This window comes from Sipha flava, unplaced genomic scaffold (genome assembly GCF_003268045.1).
Source record: "Sipha flava isolate LNK unplaced genomic scaffold, YSA_version1 81_pilon_pilon, whole genome shotgun sequence".
NCBI lineage: Eukaryota > Metazoa > Arthropoda > Insecta > Hemiptera > Aphididae > Sipha > Sipha flava.
The window spans coordinates 900,088-922,106 of NW_020273623.1; the positions used below are offsets into that span (position 1 = coordinate 900,088).

The following is a 22,019-nucleotide window of genomic DNA, read 5'->3' on the forward strand; positions in this document are numbered from 1 at the left end:
ATTTACATTTACCAATTTTTTAACCTATAAATTATACATAAACACACATGATATACATACACATGTGGTCTGAGTTTACAAGTATTTAACGACTAAATGCCTACTGTTACAACTACAGTTACACCTATGAACACGACATTTATTGTTTAGGTACTATTTGTAAAATATTGCTAACATAAATAATAGATTGTGTAGTAAAACCTGAGAAGTCTATTGTACGAGGAGCAAAAAAGGTATATTACATTATTACGTATAATTTATGGCAAACTATGCCGCTGCGCAAAACAAAGACTTTGTGCAGATAATAATTTATATAGGCATCATCTTACCATCGGAAGAGTGATGCATGGAAGAAGTGCGTTGCCACCAAACGCATCCTACGCACATGATGGCAGTTAACATTGTTATTAGTAGTAGTATAGTTATTATTACTATTATATACATTATAATATGATTTAATCATGAGAAACAAATCCACAGTCAACAAAATAAAGAATACAGTTGAGTAAATCATATTACAATGCGATGGCTGACTGCACAAACCACGGTAGTCGCTCAACATTTTCAGCAACATCACCACGTTCATTGTGGTTTTTATCGTTTCGTAATCTACTTGATTTTGATTTTGTGCAATTTTAACTTGAATCCCAGCAACTCGGACAGAACGCCAGACAACGCAGACAGAATCACGACTTTTATCAACGTGAACAAGTACGGGTTGTCGGATAGACCGGCGATCTTGAACGGACTCTCTAGTTCCTGCGGAAGATAATCTAATATGAGTTACATTTCATTATATATATATATACACACACAATATATATAATATAACCGTATCGGTATCGAATGGAGAGTCCAATAAATATAAAGCACTTGTCCACAGTAAGCAAAAATCAAGTTAAGCATTTCACCACGAAATAAAAAAGAAAAATATAAACACGAACCCGCAAGCGAATAGTAAATATCCTTAAACATTCACTACTAACAAATAATCTCTTCTATACATTAATTTAATTTAATTTTAATTTTTTGACTTTAGGTGAGGTTATATATCTGCATTATATATATATATATATATATATTATATATCTGCAATAGCTACATAGCGAGTGCTGTATAAAAAGTATAGTAAAACTCATCAAATGTTATCCGATTTTTAGTAGCAAGGTTTGGGAAATATACACGGTAGATAACTAATGTAGGCATTAACTAGAAAACGTTTTATTTTAAACGACAAAGTCAAAAATAGCAACAAAAACATGATCGCAGAGTAATTATCATTACACTTATAGTCAATGAATTAAAAATGTTTCTTTGATTTTTTTTATTTGTCTTCAATATGGATTCTAACATAAAATAATGCTTACCGTGTGAACAAACAAGAAGTGAATTGCACGGTTCTTTCAGAAAATATTATTCACTAAACATTAAACACAACTATACTATTATTACAGTTGAATAATATTGTATTAGAAAACAACGTTTTACAATGACTACATAGCGGTTAGCATAATTACTGTCTGCTTGCCACTAGTTTTCTATTAAATTAAATCAGTTAAAATCCAAACTTGTTTAAACAATATTTATTATTATTATTATTTTTTTTTTTTTTTTTTGTTCTCAGTAAAAAATACGAATTTAAAAGAACACAATATCTAATTAATTAATTAATTAAAATTAAAAACTATTTGCATTTCCTTCGTTTGCTGTATTCAATTATACATTATTATATATAGACGTGTATTGTGTTGTAAAAATGGGGTGATGATAGCTTTTATAATTATATTTTAAAAATATTCTTAGGACAAACACAATATTCTAATTGATTAAATACAATTCGAAAATATTATGAATACGTACACAATAGCACATAGATCTAATAATAAATAAATTTCTGCTTAACATTTATAACACATGATAACAAGAAAATCAAACAACATAAATAGAAAGAAAAAAAAAGGAGGCATAATTCATAAAAGATACTATTGTTAATAATAATAATATAACTGAGTTCCAATAATACATAATATTTTATGAAATATGTATTCACTTAAAGAGCTTTCTTGTGATCATCATAATATTATATAATATAGATGTAGAAATAGACAAAAGAATGTATGTTATTTTCAATTACATAAACAACACATTTCTTTAATATAATTAAAACAAATATTATATATGTATAATACTACAGGGTGGGGCACTGAAACGGTCGATTTTCAAAGATATATTTTCTCAGTAGCAATTAAAGTAAAAATTCTCTCTGAATATTATTAGTTGCAAGACAACATGCCATTTAGTAAACATGGAACAGTGGAGTGCTGAACAAAGTGCTTATGCGATAAAATTGTTTTATAAAAACAATAACAGTTGCGTAGCTGCACAGCGTTCATTTGTTCGTATCCATTTTAATCTTGAACGCCATGATTCAGTACTATCGGCATGGCTATTCAAATATGGGTAACCAACTTTTAAGAGTCGGGTTCAACATTAAAAAAGAAGCCTGTACGAAAAAAAACACGTCGCTGTGTAAAATCCGACCTAGACTTCTACTGAACAAGTTTTAAAAAAAACATATGTTTTGTGCAGAACATTTCGGACTCCTTATGAGAGCGGTCTTAACAGCAGTGATGTTATGAATGCTTTTTTTTACGGGCATATATTTTTTAATGCTAAACCCGTGTCTTCAAAGTTGGTTATCCATATTTAAATAGCCTTGCCGATGGTGCCGAATCATGGCGTTTAAGATTGAATTGAAGACGAAATGAACGCTGCGCAACTACGTAACTGTCATTATTTTTGTATAATGATTTTATCGCATAAGCACGTTGTTCATCACTCCACTGTTCCATGTTTACTAAATGGCATGATGTCTTACAACTAATAATATTTAGAGAGAATTTTTATTTTAATAACTAATGAGAAAATTTATCTTTGGAAATCGGCCATTTTAGTGCCCCACCCTGTATTATATTAGAGTTATATAATACTAACTGCCCTGAAATTATTTGCTATTGCTTAATATCATTACATATTATTATCCTGCCTGTGTATATTTATTTACTATTGTTAATATAAAAAATGATGATCTGTGGTACGTTTGGTTATACTGAAGCATTATTCTACTTTCCTATAAATTTGTAAAAGTATAACATAAAAATCTATACTAATAAATCTAATACCTTCAATAAATCTGCAGCTAGTTTTAGGACACTATTTGCTACCATTAAATCATCTTTCTTGTTAGGCTTTTGTTCAATTTGCAAATATAAATTGATCTAAAACCAGAGAATACAATAAGTGTTTTTGAATTTAAGAAAATAAAATACCAAAACATTATAACATATGAAAAATAAATTTATTTAATGTAATAGAATATTAATAAGTAACAAATAAAAGATAAATTTCAAATTATTTGTCTTTAAACAAGAATTGAAAATCAAACATTTAACTATAGCTAACATTTACCTGTTCTGTAATTAGTGTGGATAAATTTCTGTATTTTTTATTTATTTTTGTACCCAGAGTCAAAAATCGTAAAAGATAAATTCCTAGTACCATACACCAAGCTGATGATTCTAGGTGAAACTCAGAACTCAATGAAAATGTATCCTACATTAAAATAAAAATGAATAAAATTAGTATAATTTGTTTTTATTAAAAATATTTTATTTACCTTTAGCAACTCTACACTTAAAATAGCTAAAAATAATGATGATATGTAAAAAGATGATGATACAATAACATCCACTGATCTTTGAGGTCCACGTTTCTAGAAAAAACCATAAATATATATAATTTATTTATTACACACAACTATAATATATATAATTAACATACTTTTAAATAAGAGCGAATTGAAAGCCAAGTTTTGATATTTCGTACTTTATTTAGTCTAAAATGAGGCAATTTTGATTTTCTAGCTCTCCTGAATGATGTAAGATGAGAAAAGAATTTTGCATATAAGAATCGCTGTTTATAAGTACGCTCTGCTACAGTTAATAGGAAGAAAAACATTAGAGATAAAAAAAATCGTTCTATTAAAGTTGTAAGCACAATATATCTTTCCCTGCAAAGAATAAAATTTATTACAAAAATCAATTAAATATAAAATATTGTTTTAAATTTGTTAATACTTACCAGCCATTAGGTGCAAAGGAAGCATTAATAATAATGAAAAATGCAGACAAATACTGTTTATACATATATTCGGTAGGTTCATTCACAGTTATAGCTAAGGTAGGTAAAGGTTTGTCCTCTGTCAAGCTATTAAGTAATCTATAAGCTGATGGCATGAGGGCAATTATCACAGATAAGAAAACACCTAAAAAAAAATTTTTTTGTGAAATTGTAAAAGTAGTTTCAATGTAATTTGAATACTTACCTAAGTAAAAGTAATCCATTTGTTCAGGAATCTCTTCTACTCTAGCAATGATTGCAGAACTTATGTCTAATACAGATAAATCGGCCTTTTTTACTTCTTTTTTTTCCCACATTGTACAACTCACTAAACTCAAAATAAATATAATTAAAAATATAACCACCCAAAACCAAAATTACTGGATCATAAAAATATTAGTTATCGATAATTAATTAAAAAAAGTTATCTGATGAAAAATAATAAAATATTTTATATATTTATTTTTATTATCTAAAACTATAATTTCAATATTTTTTGATATCTTAGGTAAATAAGGCAATAAAATAACAATTAACTTTACCTCGATCTGATGCAGCACAACTTGGGCTAAGGATGACAGTAGGTGTCTATGGATGAAACATACATTTTTTTTTTTTATTATTCAGTTAATTAAATTATTAATTATTAATTAAGAACAAAAATAAACTTACAGTTTCAAATTCCCACAAAAATGGATGATCTTGATTATCACTTAACAAATTAGTTTGCTCAGCATCCATATCTGAAGTAGAAGATCCTTCTTCAGTATTTGTAGTAAGACCAATCCATTCTCCAGCACTAGTTGTACCTTCGGTCAACATAGATAGAGGACAAGCACTACCTCCATTTGAAGATAATACATCTCCTTCTTCATCCGTTTGTCGACTTGAAGAGCTGTCAACATTATCACCTTCATCATCATCAGAATTTGTCTTTTGAAGTAATTGCAAACGGTGGCCACGCCGTACAATTAAGCGCTAAAAAAAACCCATAAATATTATATTTACTTGCTTTTATTGTTAATATATATATAAGCTGTTAAAATTTACTTTAGGACATGTTGGATTTTCATTTTCTATTTCTTGTTCGCTATCTTCAGATTCTGAATTAACGGCATACTTAAAACAACTCGAGGTTTGAAAAGCTAAAAAATAAATAATTATTAAATTACATTTTCTTTAATAATAACTTTTATATTTTATTATACCTGAAAGCCTACGGTCTAAATCAACAGTGGAAGATTTCATGGAAATTGGAGTTTTTTTAAACCTTAAGCATCTCTTTTGACCGGACACAGTTTTAGTAGTAGCTAGGCCATCATCCGTGGTTGATTTCGATACTAATATTACATTAGATTCAATTTTTTCAGTGAAATTACTGTGTTTAGGAGTACTACTAGATTGTTCAGCACTGGTGGACTCAGACATTTGAGATGTAATAGTAGAACCACTTAAAATATCTTCTTCAGGGTTGTCACTGGAACCATTACCATTTAAACTTTCAAACCCATCATCATCATGAGCTGAATTTGAAGTAATAGGTCTTACATCCATACGGTCACTATAAGAAAAAAAATTAAATCTCAAAAAATAAATATTAATGATACAGTAATGCTCTAATATAAGACGACGACCATACAACCATATCAATATCAGCAACGAAAAAAGTTAATTTAATTTAATTCATTTAATTTGTTATTATTTACATAAATTTTACTTTACAGAAAAGTTTAAAATAATGATGTTTAGTAAAAACAAATCTGCTTAAATACTTTAAGTCATATTTTTCCAAAATCAGAATAAAAATATTAATATTAATAAAAAATTATTATCACCCTGAGTACTTAGAAATAGTAAAATGCAACATTTTTCATTGCAGATGTTGATATGGGTATGATTTATTATTAACACAGCTACTCTGCCATATTTGTAGCACAGTCAAAAGGTGATGGACCAATCAAAACGTCACACGAGTTAGATTAAGCTGTATCACTGAAACAAACGAAAACTATTCAGCCACCTTGTCATTGTCTTATATAAGTGACCAATGGCACCAAAGTCTTAAAAATGTAGTTGATCATTCAAAACATAATAGAGTTCATAGCCTGAACTTTTATAGTTTTTTTTGTAGACTTATATAGGCTACCATGCAGTCCCCAAGCAAAATTTTAGAAAAAGTGGTCAAGCCAAGACCCTCCTCAGTATGGACTTCGGCACCACTGTTAGTGGCAAAATAAAATTGTTCTAATTATTAAATGCTACATACACTCCTCCTAATTGTTTTTTCTCTTCTCTATTGACTAAACGTAAATCTGAACTAAAATCTTCGGAAACTATTGAAACATTAACATCAGGTGAAGACTCCAAAACCCAATGACGAGTTTTTACAGGTGATGTATCCCATACAACATTATGAGTTTTGGACGCATCATCACTGAAACAAAATTTTCATTTATGTCAAACTAATAGTTTAAAACAACAACATTCAATCATCGTTTTTATATACTATACTTTAACTCTATTTATAAACTTGACTTTTAATTTAACTAAAAATAAATAAATAAAACTCACTTTCTATTTCTTCGTTTTAAATAATTAGTATCAGCAGTGACTAAAGTTTGCAAATTTTCTACATTCATTTCAGTCGAATCTAAAGTTTCAAAAAATTCATTGATTAGTTTCAAATTTAATTATTTTAAAGTCACTACACATTAATGATCAATAGAATAAATAGTAAAATAAAAATATATACTTTTAATTTTACTTGAGGTAGAATGTCCTCTTTTAGCACGTCTTGGGCTATGAGATCTAGGAGTTTTCAGGAAGTTCTTTTTCGAAATTGTAGTAGTAGAAACAATTTGAGAATGAACAATACTTAATACGAGCATCATTATTAATGGGCTCAATACTTCACCAAGTGACACAGTCTGAAAAAATTAACTAGGATTAAATTGTATTCAATTTTATAAAACTTAGATAAGAAACTTTAATAGAATAAATAGAAATCACATAGAGCTGCACATACAACAAAATAATTATTGAAATATAAAGTATAATACTTTAAGATTTCAAAAACAATTTATCATATTTATTTTATTAAAGATAAATAAATATTTTATTATTTATAATGGTTTTTATCTTTTTAACTAATACATTTAGTCAATGTAAGTTTTTACAAAATATCATATTTTGTAAAAACAAAGTTTGAAAAAGTTATTCAAAATATATATTTGTTAATATTGTTACAATTTTAATAGCTTGGAATTTGAGTAGAAACTGAATTGAGAAATTAACGTATTACTAAAATAAATTATTATGAATAAATTAACATATATGCAAATGATAATAATAAATAACCTAAACCATTTTAAATAAATTTAATATCATTTAAAATAATATAAAAATAGTAGTTTTAACAACTTACTAAAGAAGTATTAAAAAATTGAATCTTTAATTAATTTTATTGTTAAAAAATATTATTCAGTAGTTTAAAATAAATGATTATTTTTTTATATCATAAGCAAGATTCTGTTTATCAATTCGAATAATCCACTTAAAATGAGACTGTCAGTTAGTATTTTCAACAAAAATTGGTATAGTAAAAATATTATTGCAACTGCTACAGTTTATATAATAATAATAATAATAATAATAAAAAAAAAACCATAACTGTTAAATTAATTGTTTTAAATATGCTTACTAAACAGAAACACTTAAATGCATTTCGTTTCATAAATTATTTTGCTTTTCTCTAATAAAAAAAAAACTACTCACAAACTCACAGCAATTTTTTTTATAAATATATAGTATGAAGTTAGTGTTTGAAAACTAAGACAGTCATAATATCATAATAATAAGAAGCAACTAACTACAAAATAATATGAATATGAACAACATGTAAATGGGTTGTTAATATTTGATAAATTCTTGTGTTGAATTAAAACAAGGATTCTCAACCTTTTGAGATAAATGTCCTCTTTCATAATTATAATGCCATGCCTCCTCCTCTCATCATAATAAGATTTAATTTATATTTATATCATATATATATTTATACATTTTAATGTATACATCATACCTTAAATGTTAATTATTGGATTAATATGATAATATAAAAATCAATCAAGTTTTTTTTTTTAATATTTAATGACTTTATTTTTTAGGAAAAAATATAATTGAAATTTAAAATTATTAAAACAAATTATATTATGTTCACTTTATTAAATATTGAATTTTAAATTTATTATTATTAAGTAAATACAAATTAATGAGAGTTGGCACTGCTTAGTTCTCGTAATTTGTGACTTAATAATATCTCAATTAAATATTAAAATAATTAAAAATAACGTTATCATATTTCGTTGCTTTTTAAAAATGTTCATGCCTCCCCTGAAATTGTATTAAGACTCCTTGGAGGGCACACTCTCCGAGCGGAAAACCACTAAATTAAAACATTATGTCAATAATAAAATTTAATTTAAAAATATTATATATTTAATCCTAACAATTACGAAATCACAGCAGATACACAAGTGCATACTATGAAGTTCAACGTCATGACGTCAAAAAAAACTGATATTTTATTAATACGTAATTTATCTAAGTACTTTAAGTAAACTATTTGATTAAATATCTCTTTGGTACTTATTCTATTACAGTTGTTAATGAATTGGAAATTATGACCTTTACGTCTAATGTATAAAGGTCGTATCGGAAACATTTTCAATCTCATTAATTGTTAACTTTTTTTTTTATTATGATCGTTAAAATATTACATAATTTCTCAGCATACCAAAATCGTTTTATTTACTAGTAATAAAACTATTAAATGAATTTAATTTATAAGTAATACACACTTACATAGCTTTAGAGTGATTGACCGTTATCCCGGATTATCGCATAATGTGCGTTGTCTATTATTAGTCTCATGAAACAGTATAATAATAATAGTACTCTTTTGTACAGCCAATATTATTATCAGGAGTCCGATTTAATAGAATTTGCCAATTATTATAAAATATTGATAAAAACAATAGAACAAACTATAATATGTTTTGAGTAACAAGAATTTCAAATTTTAAATATTTAAAATTGTAGTTTTATTTTTTTGGATGTATATCATGTTTTTTATCGTACCGTATACTTATACCGTATATTTTAGTACTTTTGAGTACTATAAAACCTGAGCTCTAATTATTACTATTATTCAGTTAGACCGTGCAATACCAATAAAACAATAGGTCAATAGTGTTTTCACGGAAAATCACACATCATCCTCGACCTTTACTTTTACAGATTAAACCCGAGAACAAAGATTCTTGTTAGTTATTTCATCGCCAATAATTGTAACCGAGGCAATGTGAACATTATCTATCCGTTAATTATATAAATTATGCTCATTCGTGTTTAATAAAATAATATAAATAATGAATCGTTAGTACATACCGACAGCAAGTCTTCTTCGGCGGGAACAAACGTAAAGTAGCTAAACAATAAAATGTTTGCAAGCTGCAAAACGTACAGGCATAAAAGCGACAGAAACAATCGCCACGACGTCTGATGTATATACCAACGATAATAGCATGGTAAAAACAATAGCCGGATGACCGCTAGACGAGTTACTGTAAAAAATCCGTGTTTCGGTTTTGCTTTGGTAAACGCCGACCCTGCAAAAGTAACGTGATTCAAACACGATTGATTAATATTGTTTTACAATAAAGTACTAAAGAGATCGGTAGGTAATTTCTATTGGAACGTGAAAGATTAAAGTAATTAATAAACGAGGTTTAGAGTAAAACAATATATTTTAATACATATTTTTAAACAAATTATTACTGTAACGATTAGTCGCATCGACGTTTTGAAAAATGTACGAGATTAATTGAATCGGTCATTTCGAAAAGGCCATATTTCCATAAAATGAAAATTGTCAGGAAACGTAATAAACTATTTTTAGAGATAAAAATTGAAAATGGGTTGAATTATTTAATTCCTTTATAAAAAATCAACTATGATATGGCGGTCTCGTAGGAAATATGCATTATTATTAGTTAAACACATCTATCACATAATACTAGTTTTGAAAATGTATGGAGAAATATCCTTTTCGAAATGACCGATTCAATTATAAGACAGCCATAATCTTCTGAGTTTGATAGATCAAATAAAATATTCAATTCTTTATTTATCATTATCGACATAAGTTAAAATTAGAGATTGAAAGTAAGATAGTATATTGACGGTTCAATTTTCTGCTTTCTACGTTCAGAATTTAAACCCTGTGGTTCGCCATTTTCCGACCGTTAGACAATGGTTATTATAATAATACCGAGTATGTACCATACTACGTATACGGTTACATAACATAAACGATCTCCTGCGATAGGGCAGGTATCATATGGACCGGCCGGAGGACCAACTGGCGTGACGGCATTGGCATTGTATTGATTTAGCTCCGGGAAAAGGTCATTGGGTAAAAAAATCAATAGACCTTAACCTCAGGGACTGCATACAAGACCCCGAGTTATTGTGAAGCAAGGCCAAGGTTGTGAACAGAATTATATTATTAGAAACGATAGTTAGGTACATTATTATTATTGTTATCGTGGTAATTACCTCTTACTAAGTCTACATCAATAAGATCAGTCTTCAATTTAGCATTTTTCTTTGGGACATGTGTAAACCCACTAAGAATACGTTGCTCGATCGTTTTTTCCCACTGTTGCTTATCATAGGTTCCTATTTTCTTTTGATACCTATATCGGAGAATATCAATATATTATTATTATTATTAATATTATTATTTTTGTTATATTTATTATTTTACACCTATCGTATGAAATGCATATACTAAATTACTCACCAGGTGACAATTTTTTGAACATTACATCCCATTTCCTTAGACTGATACACTAACTAGTTGAATCTAAAACAAAATACGTAATACATATACTGTGATTAATCTTTCGGTGGATTTTTGATAAACCAAATAAATAAATGTAAAACGACTACAAAATAAACCAGAAGACAAATTATTTACAAAAATCTATCTTTTCGACACCAAATTATTGATATAAACAAATACATTTTTTTTAAATGTACCAATCTAGGTAAAAAAACTCATAATTAATAACTTTATCTAATTATCCATTGGTCTATATAATGAACAGCTAGAGAAATAAATACCTAGGAATGTGAACATAATATTTTTAATTATTATATTATTAAGGTCGGTTTACACACAACCAGTGGCATATTTATATCGGTGTTCATCAATTGCACCAATTTTAAGAAACTACCTGTATAATATACATCTATTGCGCCGATATAAAAAAGGTATGTATCAATTGCGCTGGAGAATTTTTAACCGCCTAACTGAAAAAAAATATAGGTAAGTTCTTTACATGAAAATTTATAGTTTTGGTAAATAATTTCTTTACCACGTTCACTTAAAACTATTTCCATAATAAAATTAAGCACGAGCCACGAAAACTATATGTACAATGCGTGGAAATATACTGAACAATATTACGAATTTATTTTAAGAACACATAATAATTGTTGACATTTTATTTTATCAATAATATTATGAAAAAAATAATGGTTTACAAACGTACCTACGAGAGCACAACGTAAACCCATTGATTAACAAAAGTACAATGCTGCTAATCAGTAAATTCTAAAATCAGTGTATTATACACGTTTATATATTTGTAGGAATCGATTGGCGCAATTGACATACAACATAATATTACATTTGAATATCGATAGGCGCAGTTGATCTATACATTTTTCCTATCCCCTAATTTTTCTTTCTTTACCTGCGATTTTCAGTGCGATTGGTACATGCCCATTTATATGCAGGCACTATGAGCACGTGCCTACAGCAGCAAATTTTTGAAGATTATATGTTTCACGGTATTTACATATTATTATATTTATATACGTTTTTAAGTTTTCTGATATCGTAAAATATTTTACATATACTACTCGTATATGAAAAAATAATAGACAATAGTATACTCCATTAAAAGTTATGAAGACACCTATTTTCATAACTTCTTATCCCGTCTATATATATATATATATATATATATATATATATAAGATTCGGGAATATTTATGAAAGAAATCTATTATTTTAATAAATAAAATAACTAGCAATAAACAATAGTAATTACTATTATTCTGAATTGAGTTTCTGTTCACGTTGCCGTGTACGTACATTTTTTGTACGTAAATCATTTTCTATTAGTACTATTTTTGTTTATTTGCTTTGCTGTAATGTTTTTAAGGAAGGCAAAATAAAAAATAATTTTCATTATATTTTATTTACTAACTTATTTTTATTTATTGATTAGATAAGAAAACAAAAAAAATACCACTCGAATTAAATTGTATATTGATTATTAGATAATATAGGTTAATATACTATATTATAATTCTAAAAAAAAGGAATAAAATTGTTGAAACTTAATAGTCTATGACAGTGTTTTTCAACATTTTTGTAATGGCGACCCACAAATCGCCCACATGTTGATTACGCAACCCACCCCAGCCCTAAAAAAAAATATGATAATATAGTATTAATAATCATAATACTGAACTTCCTGATGGAAATGGTCGCTAGTCGCGGCCCATAGGTTGGGAAACACTGGTGTAAAAGAAAATAAATCCTAAAAAGGACAAAAAGTTGTACATTGCATCAAGCTTGCATTTACATGTTACGACTTGTTTAACTTTGCGTAAAATGAATTCGCACCCATCAGTCTTTCGATCCATTCTTGTATTTCATTCCGATTAGATAAGACGTAGGATTTGCTGTAAACACGCTCTGTTTTACTTGATACAATTAGTTGTGTTCGATAATACATACAATAAATCGTAGTGTGTAAACCGGTCTTAAATTATAATGTAATAACAGTGTGATTATTGCATCATTTGTCAAATTACGAATTTCAGATTGAAGTGAAACAACCTAAGACTGTCGATTTTTTTAATAAATAAAAGCAAAACGCCAATATTACCGTTATGTAAACATAATATAAAACATATTCCAGGATCGCCTACATTAGATGTACACAACTGATGCTTATATTCGGTTTAATACATTTCGAAGTTAACATTTCCTATATATATATATATTATTTTTATTAAACCCTTTCTAAAATATAAAATGAAAAAAAAACACATTTTGTAAAACAAAAGTTTACAACCTAGGTATTTATACATGCAACATATGTTATGTACATTTTCAGAAACAAATCATACAATTTCATTGTAGGTAACGATATATTTTTATTCTCGAAACTCATTATAATAGGGCGATAATTTTGTTATTTCAATTATCGTTGTATCATACATACTACAATCACATTAGTGTCTTAGTGATTAAGAAAAACACATCAAGAATACTGTCTCTCCTAATAGCTGTTAATCGTAGAGTTCAATTTAATTTAAAATTCAAATGAATCAATTAATAACAATTATAGTTTATATACTATTGTTTCATGAATAACAATAGTCAATATCACTATCTCAGTACAACAATAAAATATATTCAAAACAAAATAGTTTAACTTAGAAATATGTTTATCAGTTACACAACGTCTATATTATAAAGATAGAGATTAGTTAATGTAACAATTTTCACCCGCATTGAGTACACATAACATAAAACGTAAAATACTAAGAAACTAAATATGGTAAAACTATTAAGCTGGTTTCACACGTAGCGGTTTAGCCGCGCGCGGTCGCGGTTTTTAGCCGCTGCGAAAAACCGCTTAAAATTGAAAACCCATGTTTAAATACATTTATTCATACGAGAAAAACCACGCTGCTTCTTGCCGCGTACAACCACCTCCAACCACTCATGTTTAATTTTTAAGCGATCGACCGCGTCTGCTAGCTAAAATTAAACTGGGTATTCCTAATGGGTAAATACACACGAAACGGTTCTACCGCTAACGGTCGCGGCTCCTGAATGTACGGGTCAATTGTAAAATTACTCTCGATGTATCATCTTTATTAAATCATTAATTATAAAAAAATATTCGTATTGAGATCTTTTGAAATGTTCAATACCGGTTTATTGTTGAAATTGGCCTTCATTGACCCTTTTTAAGTTTAATGGGTGAACCCAATGGTTGCGTTTTCTTTTCAACGCGTTTGGATGTGTATGCCTTTTGTAAAACGCGTAGATTACACACACAGCCTCCAAATTGTTTAATGTTTGTTAATGTTTTTAAAAAAAAAAAAATGTTAAAATTAACCAATACATAACCACGTAGCTTACACGACTAACCTAATCATAATGTCCTCTATAAAAAATTAAAATTTGGCGATAAAAATCATCGCGATCGCTCGCAGGTGTCCGCGGGAAAATAACCGCGACTGCGCGCGACTAAACCGCTACGTATGAAACCAGCTTTAAAGGTTAGCGAGCAAATTACAATGTTAAGAAGGAATGCATTATTTTTATAGGAACGAAGCTTGGAATGCGCTCCTTTTCAAATATAGGAACGAGGAGTAAATTCCTATTAAGAACTAGACGCAAATTTCCGTTCCGAAAAAAAAATGAAATGCATATTTATATTTTCTAGAATATATTAAATATATTCTACTAAATATTAGTTTTAGTAATAAAATAGTAAGAGTCTATACACTTGTTTGAGCTCAATTGAAATCACTGATTGTCGCTGTTAAGACGTTGTCCTATCTATTTTTTTACTATCTATTATCTATGCATAGAAAGTAGTAAATAATATTACGTTAATATAATAAAATAAACTATGGTTTTACAACTGTGATAAAAACTATGTAAACCAAATTTTGTTAAAATTTGAGACTTAAAAATTCTGTTTTCGGCCACTTTTTTTATAATTTTTTTTTTTGCATTAACTGACCGTTGTAAATGGACAAAAAGCAAAAGCTAATACCTTTTAAGTTTAATCTAGGTTTAATTAACTATTGGGAAAGGTTTTGACTTTAAAAATTAAACAATAAAATCAGATTTAAAGGTTAGGTTAAAAATAACAACATTGACAACAGCTTCAATCATAATAAATTTATTTTTCACAGAAACAAGGAACGGGAACAAATTCCTTTTGAAAAAGAACTTTCTTAATACTGGTAAAATACATGTAACGAATAAAAATTTTAATATATATATATATATATATATATTATTATAATTACTAACTGCCAATAGTTATATAAATAATAATATACCTAGATACATAAACAGATAATAATTACTTGACCAAAAATATAATACATATCAATAATATTGTTTTAAACATTCCATTTAACACAATACAAATAAAACTATTTTAATAACTAGCATTAAATGATTAAAATTATTTATTTAAGTATGTGTCATTTAAAAAAATGTACAATGTGAAGGTAATATACCTACATAGTAGATATAATCAAAACTAATTGAACCTAGTTGAATGACTTAGAATAAACAATACAATAGGATCTAATGAGTAAGAAAATACTAGATTGATTTTTAATAGGTACCACGATACAACCTTTCATATATTCGACCTATAAAAATCAGACATCTCATGCAAAATAAAAAAAATGGAAAATTTAATTTTTGCAAAATTATTAACTTACTATCGAAATACATGTATATATTATTAATTAATATGATTGATTGCAATTAAGTACACAATAAATTATTTTTGAACTAAATAAGATTTTAAAAAAAATGGATCTATATCATAATTTAACCTTATAAAATATGCAAGTACAATTACATCATTGAATTATTTCTTATTAGTATTTCAATGATTTTAATCATTAATCATCACACAGTTCATAGTAATGTTTTAAATATAGATTATTATTTATCTATTAAAACAATTAATACATCAAATTGTGGGGATTTGTAATTTAATATTATCTATGGTAGGTATAATAAATTCATATTTAATAGAAATTACAGATATCTTAAAAATAATTCGGTAACTATAAAGTATTATAATAACTTTAATCACTAATTATTTATCTAATTATGATTTATCATTTATCACACAGGATGTGATAACTTCTTTTATTTTTAAACTTAAATTCCTAGGAATTTATCAAAACTATTAAATAACAGGCAAAATATTCCGTTTAATAATCGATTATAATGAAATATTTTTAAGCCTGTATTCAGGTTATGCGTATGTATAAATCTCTACTTATATACAAAAATAAAATATTTGAGCACTTGTTTTTGATTTATTAAAACTCTTGAAATACTTATTGTCTTGTAAAAGTGACACCGTCTCATTGTTTTATACTTTCATTACGTAACATTCAATAATATATCAATTTATTTGTGCACTATACTCACATTATTGTATAGATTAGTGTACGATAGTTAAATTACAGTAACTGCAAGGAAAAATATTCTAAATTTCTATTACTTTACAAATAAGGTTGTTTTCCATTAACAGTGGGTAAATAACTGGTAATTTAATAATCGCATAAAACTGAAGTTTTTTTTTAACCAAAAATTTTCCAAAAATTACTAGATTCAAAACAACTAATAAAACAATTGAAAACTTTAATTCACATTACTTTATTCACTCCTTAAAATTCTAACTATCAAAATACAAAGAATTCATTCACAAAACTATAAGAACATAATTAAAAGAACAACTTTCATTGATTAAAAATAAATTGAAATCCGTGGCCAAAAAATTAATATTGATTCTATATGAATCATTATATTTGTTAATATAAAAACACGATTCACTATGTCATAAATATGTAATTTGTTATTATTACCATTTATCCGTATACATATTCGCTATAGGATAAATAATTATATAACACATTCAATGGTTCATCAATAACTTAAAAAAAAACTATTATATGTGTATAGTAATATGTCAAGTTGCTTACTACTTTCTAACTACATAGTACCTACATCCTGGAGTTAAAATAGACAAATATTTTATCCGAAAGTGACTTTTGACATAGGTAACGTTCAAATATGTTATTCCAATAAGTAGTAGAATGTAATGATGTTAATTTCTATTTTTATTAAAGATGAGAAAATATCAAAACAGTCTTAATTTAGATTATGGCAAAGAATAGTAGTTGTATTTTTTAAACAGCAGTGCCTCAACATTACCTGAACATATTTTATTTGCCAAAAACGCAATATCTACTTACACTTTGAATTTTAATTGACTTACATCATAACAATTTATATCAACGCTATCGCATTTCCTATTCATAATTTACACTTCTCTTGTATTTCATTAAAATGTATAAATATAAATAATATATTATTATGCAGTTCACGAGAATGTACAAGTTTTGAATTAATAAAACAAGTGTAATATATATTATGACCATCGATTGACAGTTGATTTAAGTATAACATAAAAAAAAAAAACACGTAAAACATAATATAATGTCCTATAAAACAATTTCTGATATTGAAATAGTAGTAGCTACCTATCTATTAAAAAATTAAATAAATTTCAGTACACTTAAATAAATAAAAAACACTATACTTTTTAAAATAAAACGAAATACTACTACAGCTTAACATTCTGATATATTAATTTACAAATGGTAAAATTCTTAAATTTTATAATACCTTAACATTCAATTACGAATAAACAGCTTTTTTATGCTCGAAATATATCGATAATTATCTTTAAAAATAATACATATTACATTTTGTATTATTTTAAAGTTTAAATTATAAGAGATAAATTATAAAAATAATCTAGTAACAAGGTAAATTAATTATTGAATGATTATAATTTTCTACTTCCCTACTCATACCTAGTTATTAATTCGCTTCATAACTAATAACATTAATAACCATGGAAACACATTTCTAGCAAAAGCATTAAGAAAAAATTGTTATCAACTATTATTAAACATATTGATAACAAAAACCGGTATTCTATTCAAGTAACAGGTATTCCATTAAAAGTACTAATAATAATTATAAATGGGGTGTTATATCAATAATCAATTGCTCAGAATACAAAAAATATTGAATAATATAATAATTGTTAATAGTTAAGTATGAATACTAATTTTGTACTTCTAAAATCTTTTTATTATTTGAAATGTATTATATCATTTTAAATGTTCTTGAATATTTTCCATAAGATTCTTACCTGTAGCAAGATACCTAATCCAATTTATTTGAAAACATAAAGCAGTTTGTAAACTTCAATAAACTATTATACTTATTCTAAAAATATTATACATATAAATAATCAATAATGTCAATAGAATTGTCTATGAAATTAAATTGAATAATTATCATCAAAATAAATTGATACACTTTCTAAGTAAAGTAGATAAAATCATTTAATAATAGAGTATTAATAATAAGTAATAATTAGGTATATTACTTAAAACAAATTCTAAGGAACTGAATGAAAAAAATAAATAAATTAAGTAAACATTTTTAAATTTTTTGTTATTTATTTTTAGTAACCAACGTTAAGTGCAAGAAAATTATTGTACAAATTAATTTAAAAAAAAAAAAATTCTATAGTTGACATAGTAAAAAAATTAGTTATAATGTAGATATACATAAACCAATTATATATAAAAATTAAGACATTAATGTGTTATAAAATATAATCAATAGCTACTAAAATAAAATAGATTTTATTATTTAATCACAATCTGTAAATATAGGTACAAGCCATGATAAAAAATAAATCTTACGAGGGATTGCTTCATCATTCTATGAACTTCTGTGGTGTCAAACCAAGAGCATTCAAACTTGTAACTCTTATATGGTGTACACCTATTACTTAAAAAAACAAAACACTAATTTTATAATAAAAGAATAGTTACGATTTTAGATATTTTATAGCAGGCAAGACAATTTGAAGTTATTGCAGACTCCATAATCCAATCCATATTAATAACAAAAAATAATCAGCATTTTGTACGTATATACAACCCCAATAAAAAACCTTTTAAATAAGTGTATGTACTCTGGAGGTAAAATCAGTCTATATCGTGAAAATAGTTTTAATAATAAAAAATAAACAAAATAAAACACTTAATATTATTGTTTAACAGCTTATTTTTAGAACAATACACATTGACTCAATACTATTGAATTATTTGTACCTGTTAATAAATCCAAAAATTTTATTTTAAAACTGTTCTATATAACATTTCCATAAGGGTATAAAAACTACTAGACATAAAAATATATCTTTCAAATTAATGATAATGATATTCATGTTTTTCATTAACATTAACGTGCTACTTAATTTTAAATTAAACAATATTAAGATATATCATATATTTTGTAAAAACTTGAATAAAAATTTAAATAATAAAATATTTTATGTAACTAAACAATTTCTTTTAATTTCAATGAATTTGAGGAACTGTTAACAATTACCTAGGGCTATCAAGGCCACGTTAAATGCATACAAGACTAGTAATTGTATAAAAATAGTATATAACCATACTAGTGTATAATAAGTTCAAAAAATATGAATGAAAAAAGAAAGATTTAAGATTTAGCTTCTATGATTAAATGTACATTCAAATTTAATTTATCTTTTATTAAATTATAAAGATACCAACAAGTTTTATAATATTAAAATATTTTCTATATTTAGTACAGTTAACTACCAATATAAAATATTAATTAATTGAAAATAATAATTGAAATTAATTTGTATATATATATATATATATATATATATATAATTATAATTATATATAAAATTGTATAAATATGTTTTGTTATTTTATTAGCTTTTAATATTTAAATTTATATGATTCAATAATAATCGATTATATAATGATAATAAATTATCATACATTTTTGTAATGTTTTGTTTACAGTAAACTTACATTTTGCTATAAATTACAACAGTTTAGTTAACATTAGACAAATAATCAAAAGTACATAATCATACATATCAAAACGAGTAACAAAATAATAAAATTGTTTCAATAATCATGGTCAATTATTTTATTTAAAAATCATTTTTAGAATCAATTTACATGAAAGTATGTACCTATGACTATCAAATAAAATATTTTACAATTAATGAAGTTGCATTTATTTGTATGGATAAGTAAAGAAAATACATAAATTCTAAAAACTAAATAGTTTTATTGAATCAGATTTCTCATGGAATTTATAATTTGTACCTACATATATACTTATACATGGCAGTATTGCACACTGGTCATCAAGTTAAATTTTTAGTTTTAAATGTCTTAACGATTTATTATAACACATAAACATTATATTAAATATGGTGGATTACAAATATAAGTGCAGACGTCATAAAAAAAAAATAAAACTATAACTTCTACTACCTACAGATGAACTAAGTATAATTGTACCTAATATCATTCTAATATTAAACAATGTGTCAATTAATTGTTATAAATCCACTACAACGGTTCTGCTGTGAAGAATAAAAGAATTAGGTAATAATTATTACGTACGAAAATAACAACAAGCACATTCACCAAGTAAACACAAGCGCGTGTTTTCCAACACGACTTATGCTTGGCACACATGCAGGAAGGCAACGGTAATACTATTAATACTAACTTTAGATCCGATAATGATATTAACAATAATAGGTAACATTAATAACAATATTATTCCAATGCCACCGGGTTCGTCTACGTGCGCGTGTTAATACGGACAAATCGAGAACGAAAGAGTAGTACGCGACGTGCTTTACAGAAATAAAAATAATAATAGTACTGTGTTAAAAACACCAAAGCTATATTATGTGTGCATAGTGTACGACGGATCTCACGGAAAACATGTGAGCCGTGTGTGACCACACACAATGGGCACGTAGGTACTTACCGAATGAACTGGGACGAACAACGGTGTCCTGTTCGTACGCCGTTGGGACGTTTTGTACGGGATTGTGTTTGGTATTTTTAAAAAAATTTTCCTTACGAAAACTAACGACGACGGGTGGTGGTTACTTTTTCTAGGGAAACGAAAAAAAAAATAACGTGAAAGGGTTTAGAACGCGACGGTTTCAGGTACGGTGCGAGGTGTGGGTCTATATGTACATATATATATATGTATATTTATATATATTATATAATATTAATATTATTTATTAGTTTACTATAATTAATACATATATATATATATAAATATATATATATAAATATACATGAAAACGTGTGAGAGGAGAAAACATATAAGAACTGACAGAACAGCGGGTAAACGATCGACTGACTGAACTGGTGAAAAGATGTGCGTCGGAGGCGAGTGGCTTGAACGACCAGGTGACCAGGTACCGCTGTAGCAGGGAAGAGGGGGAAAAATTGACAAAATACTCAGCACAGCTGCTATGATAATGCATTGACACAGCTGTTGACTGTCTCCACTGAACAGAACGTAGAAACGAGTTTTTTATCACCAATTGTTCGTGTTCGTCGAAAGTGTGCAAGGTCATGCCGATCGGCACAGCGTTTCCCCGAACGATCGGTCTTCCAAAAAACAAGATCGACACTCGTTACCACTTTCTGGTCGGTTGTGCCTGATAACAACCATAGCCATTTATTCGCAGTCGATTAGATTACCATGTTATCATTTTTGTTGTTATCACAATTTAGTAAAATATAGTCATTAGAGTAAGAAATATATGTTTTTAAGTAACAATAATTTTACTGTAGAATCTTATTAGTATTGCTGTTACATTTATATCATTTGGATCTTTGGATTTACGATGAGGTCCGTTTACACATTCATAATAAATATGCTCTATAATTAAAAACGGAATACATTTTATTAACAATTCTTCACATTCAAATGAAAACCTGTACTAACAATTTTTTCCTGTCAA

General features: G+C 26.6%; 1 protein-coding gene across 1 annotated transcript; it reads right to left on the reverse strand.

Annotated features, from left to right (window-relative positions):
• Positions 1–216: 216 nt before the first annotated feature.
• On the reverse strand, positions 217–21,417 carry LOC112693142 (putative homeodomain transcription factor). Its single transcript, XM_025568069.1, has 18 exons — positions 21,023–21,417; positions 11,042–11,104; positions 10,795–10,934; positions 9,625–9,845; positions 6,932–7,106; positions 6,751–6,829; positions 6,446–6,613; positions 5,388–5,740; positions 5,230–5,324; positions 4,852–5,157; positions 4,722–4,767; positions 4,385–4,507; positions 4,141–4,324; positions 3,841–4,069; positions 3,677–3,772; positions 3,469–3,612; positions 3,183–3,278; positions 217–759 (listed from the first exon to the last, which is right to left on the reverse strand). Exons 2-18 carry the CDS (start codon positions 11,071–11,073, stop codon positions 610–612), a joined length of 2,637 nt encoding a protein of 878 aa, XP_025423854.1. The 5' UTR covers positions 11,074–11,104; positions 21,023–21,417; the 3' UTR covers positions 217–609.
• Positions 21,418–22,019: the final 602 nt, after the last annotated feature.

Bases quoted from the DNA above. Each gene is read 5' to 3' on its own strand.
- LOC112693142 (XM_025568069.1), bottom strand. From the start codon at position 11,073: ATGGGATGTAATGTTCAAAAAATTGTCACCTG. The intron at 6,614-6,750 runs GTGAGTTTTATT...ATTTTGTTTCAG, and splicing joins TTAAAACGAAGAAATAGAAA to TGATGATGCGTCCAAAACTC. The intron at 5,158-5,229 runs GTAAATTTTAAC...GGTTTTTTTTAG, and splicing joins AAAATCCAACATGTCCTAAA to CGCTTAATTGTACGGCGTGG.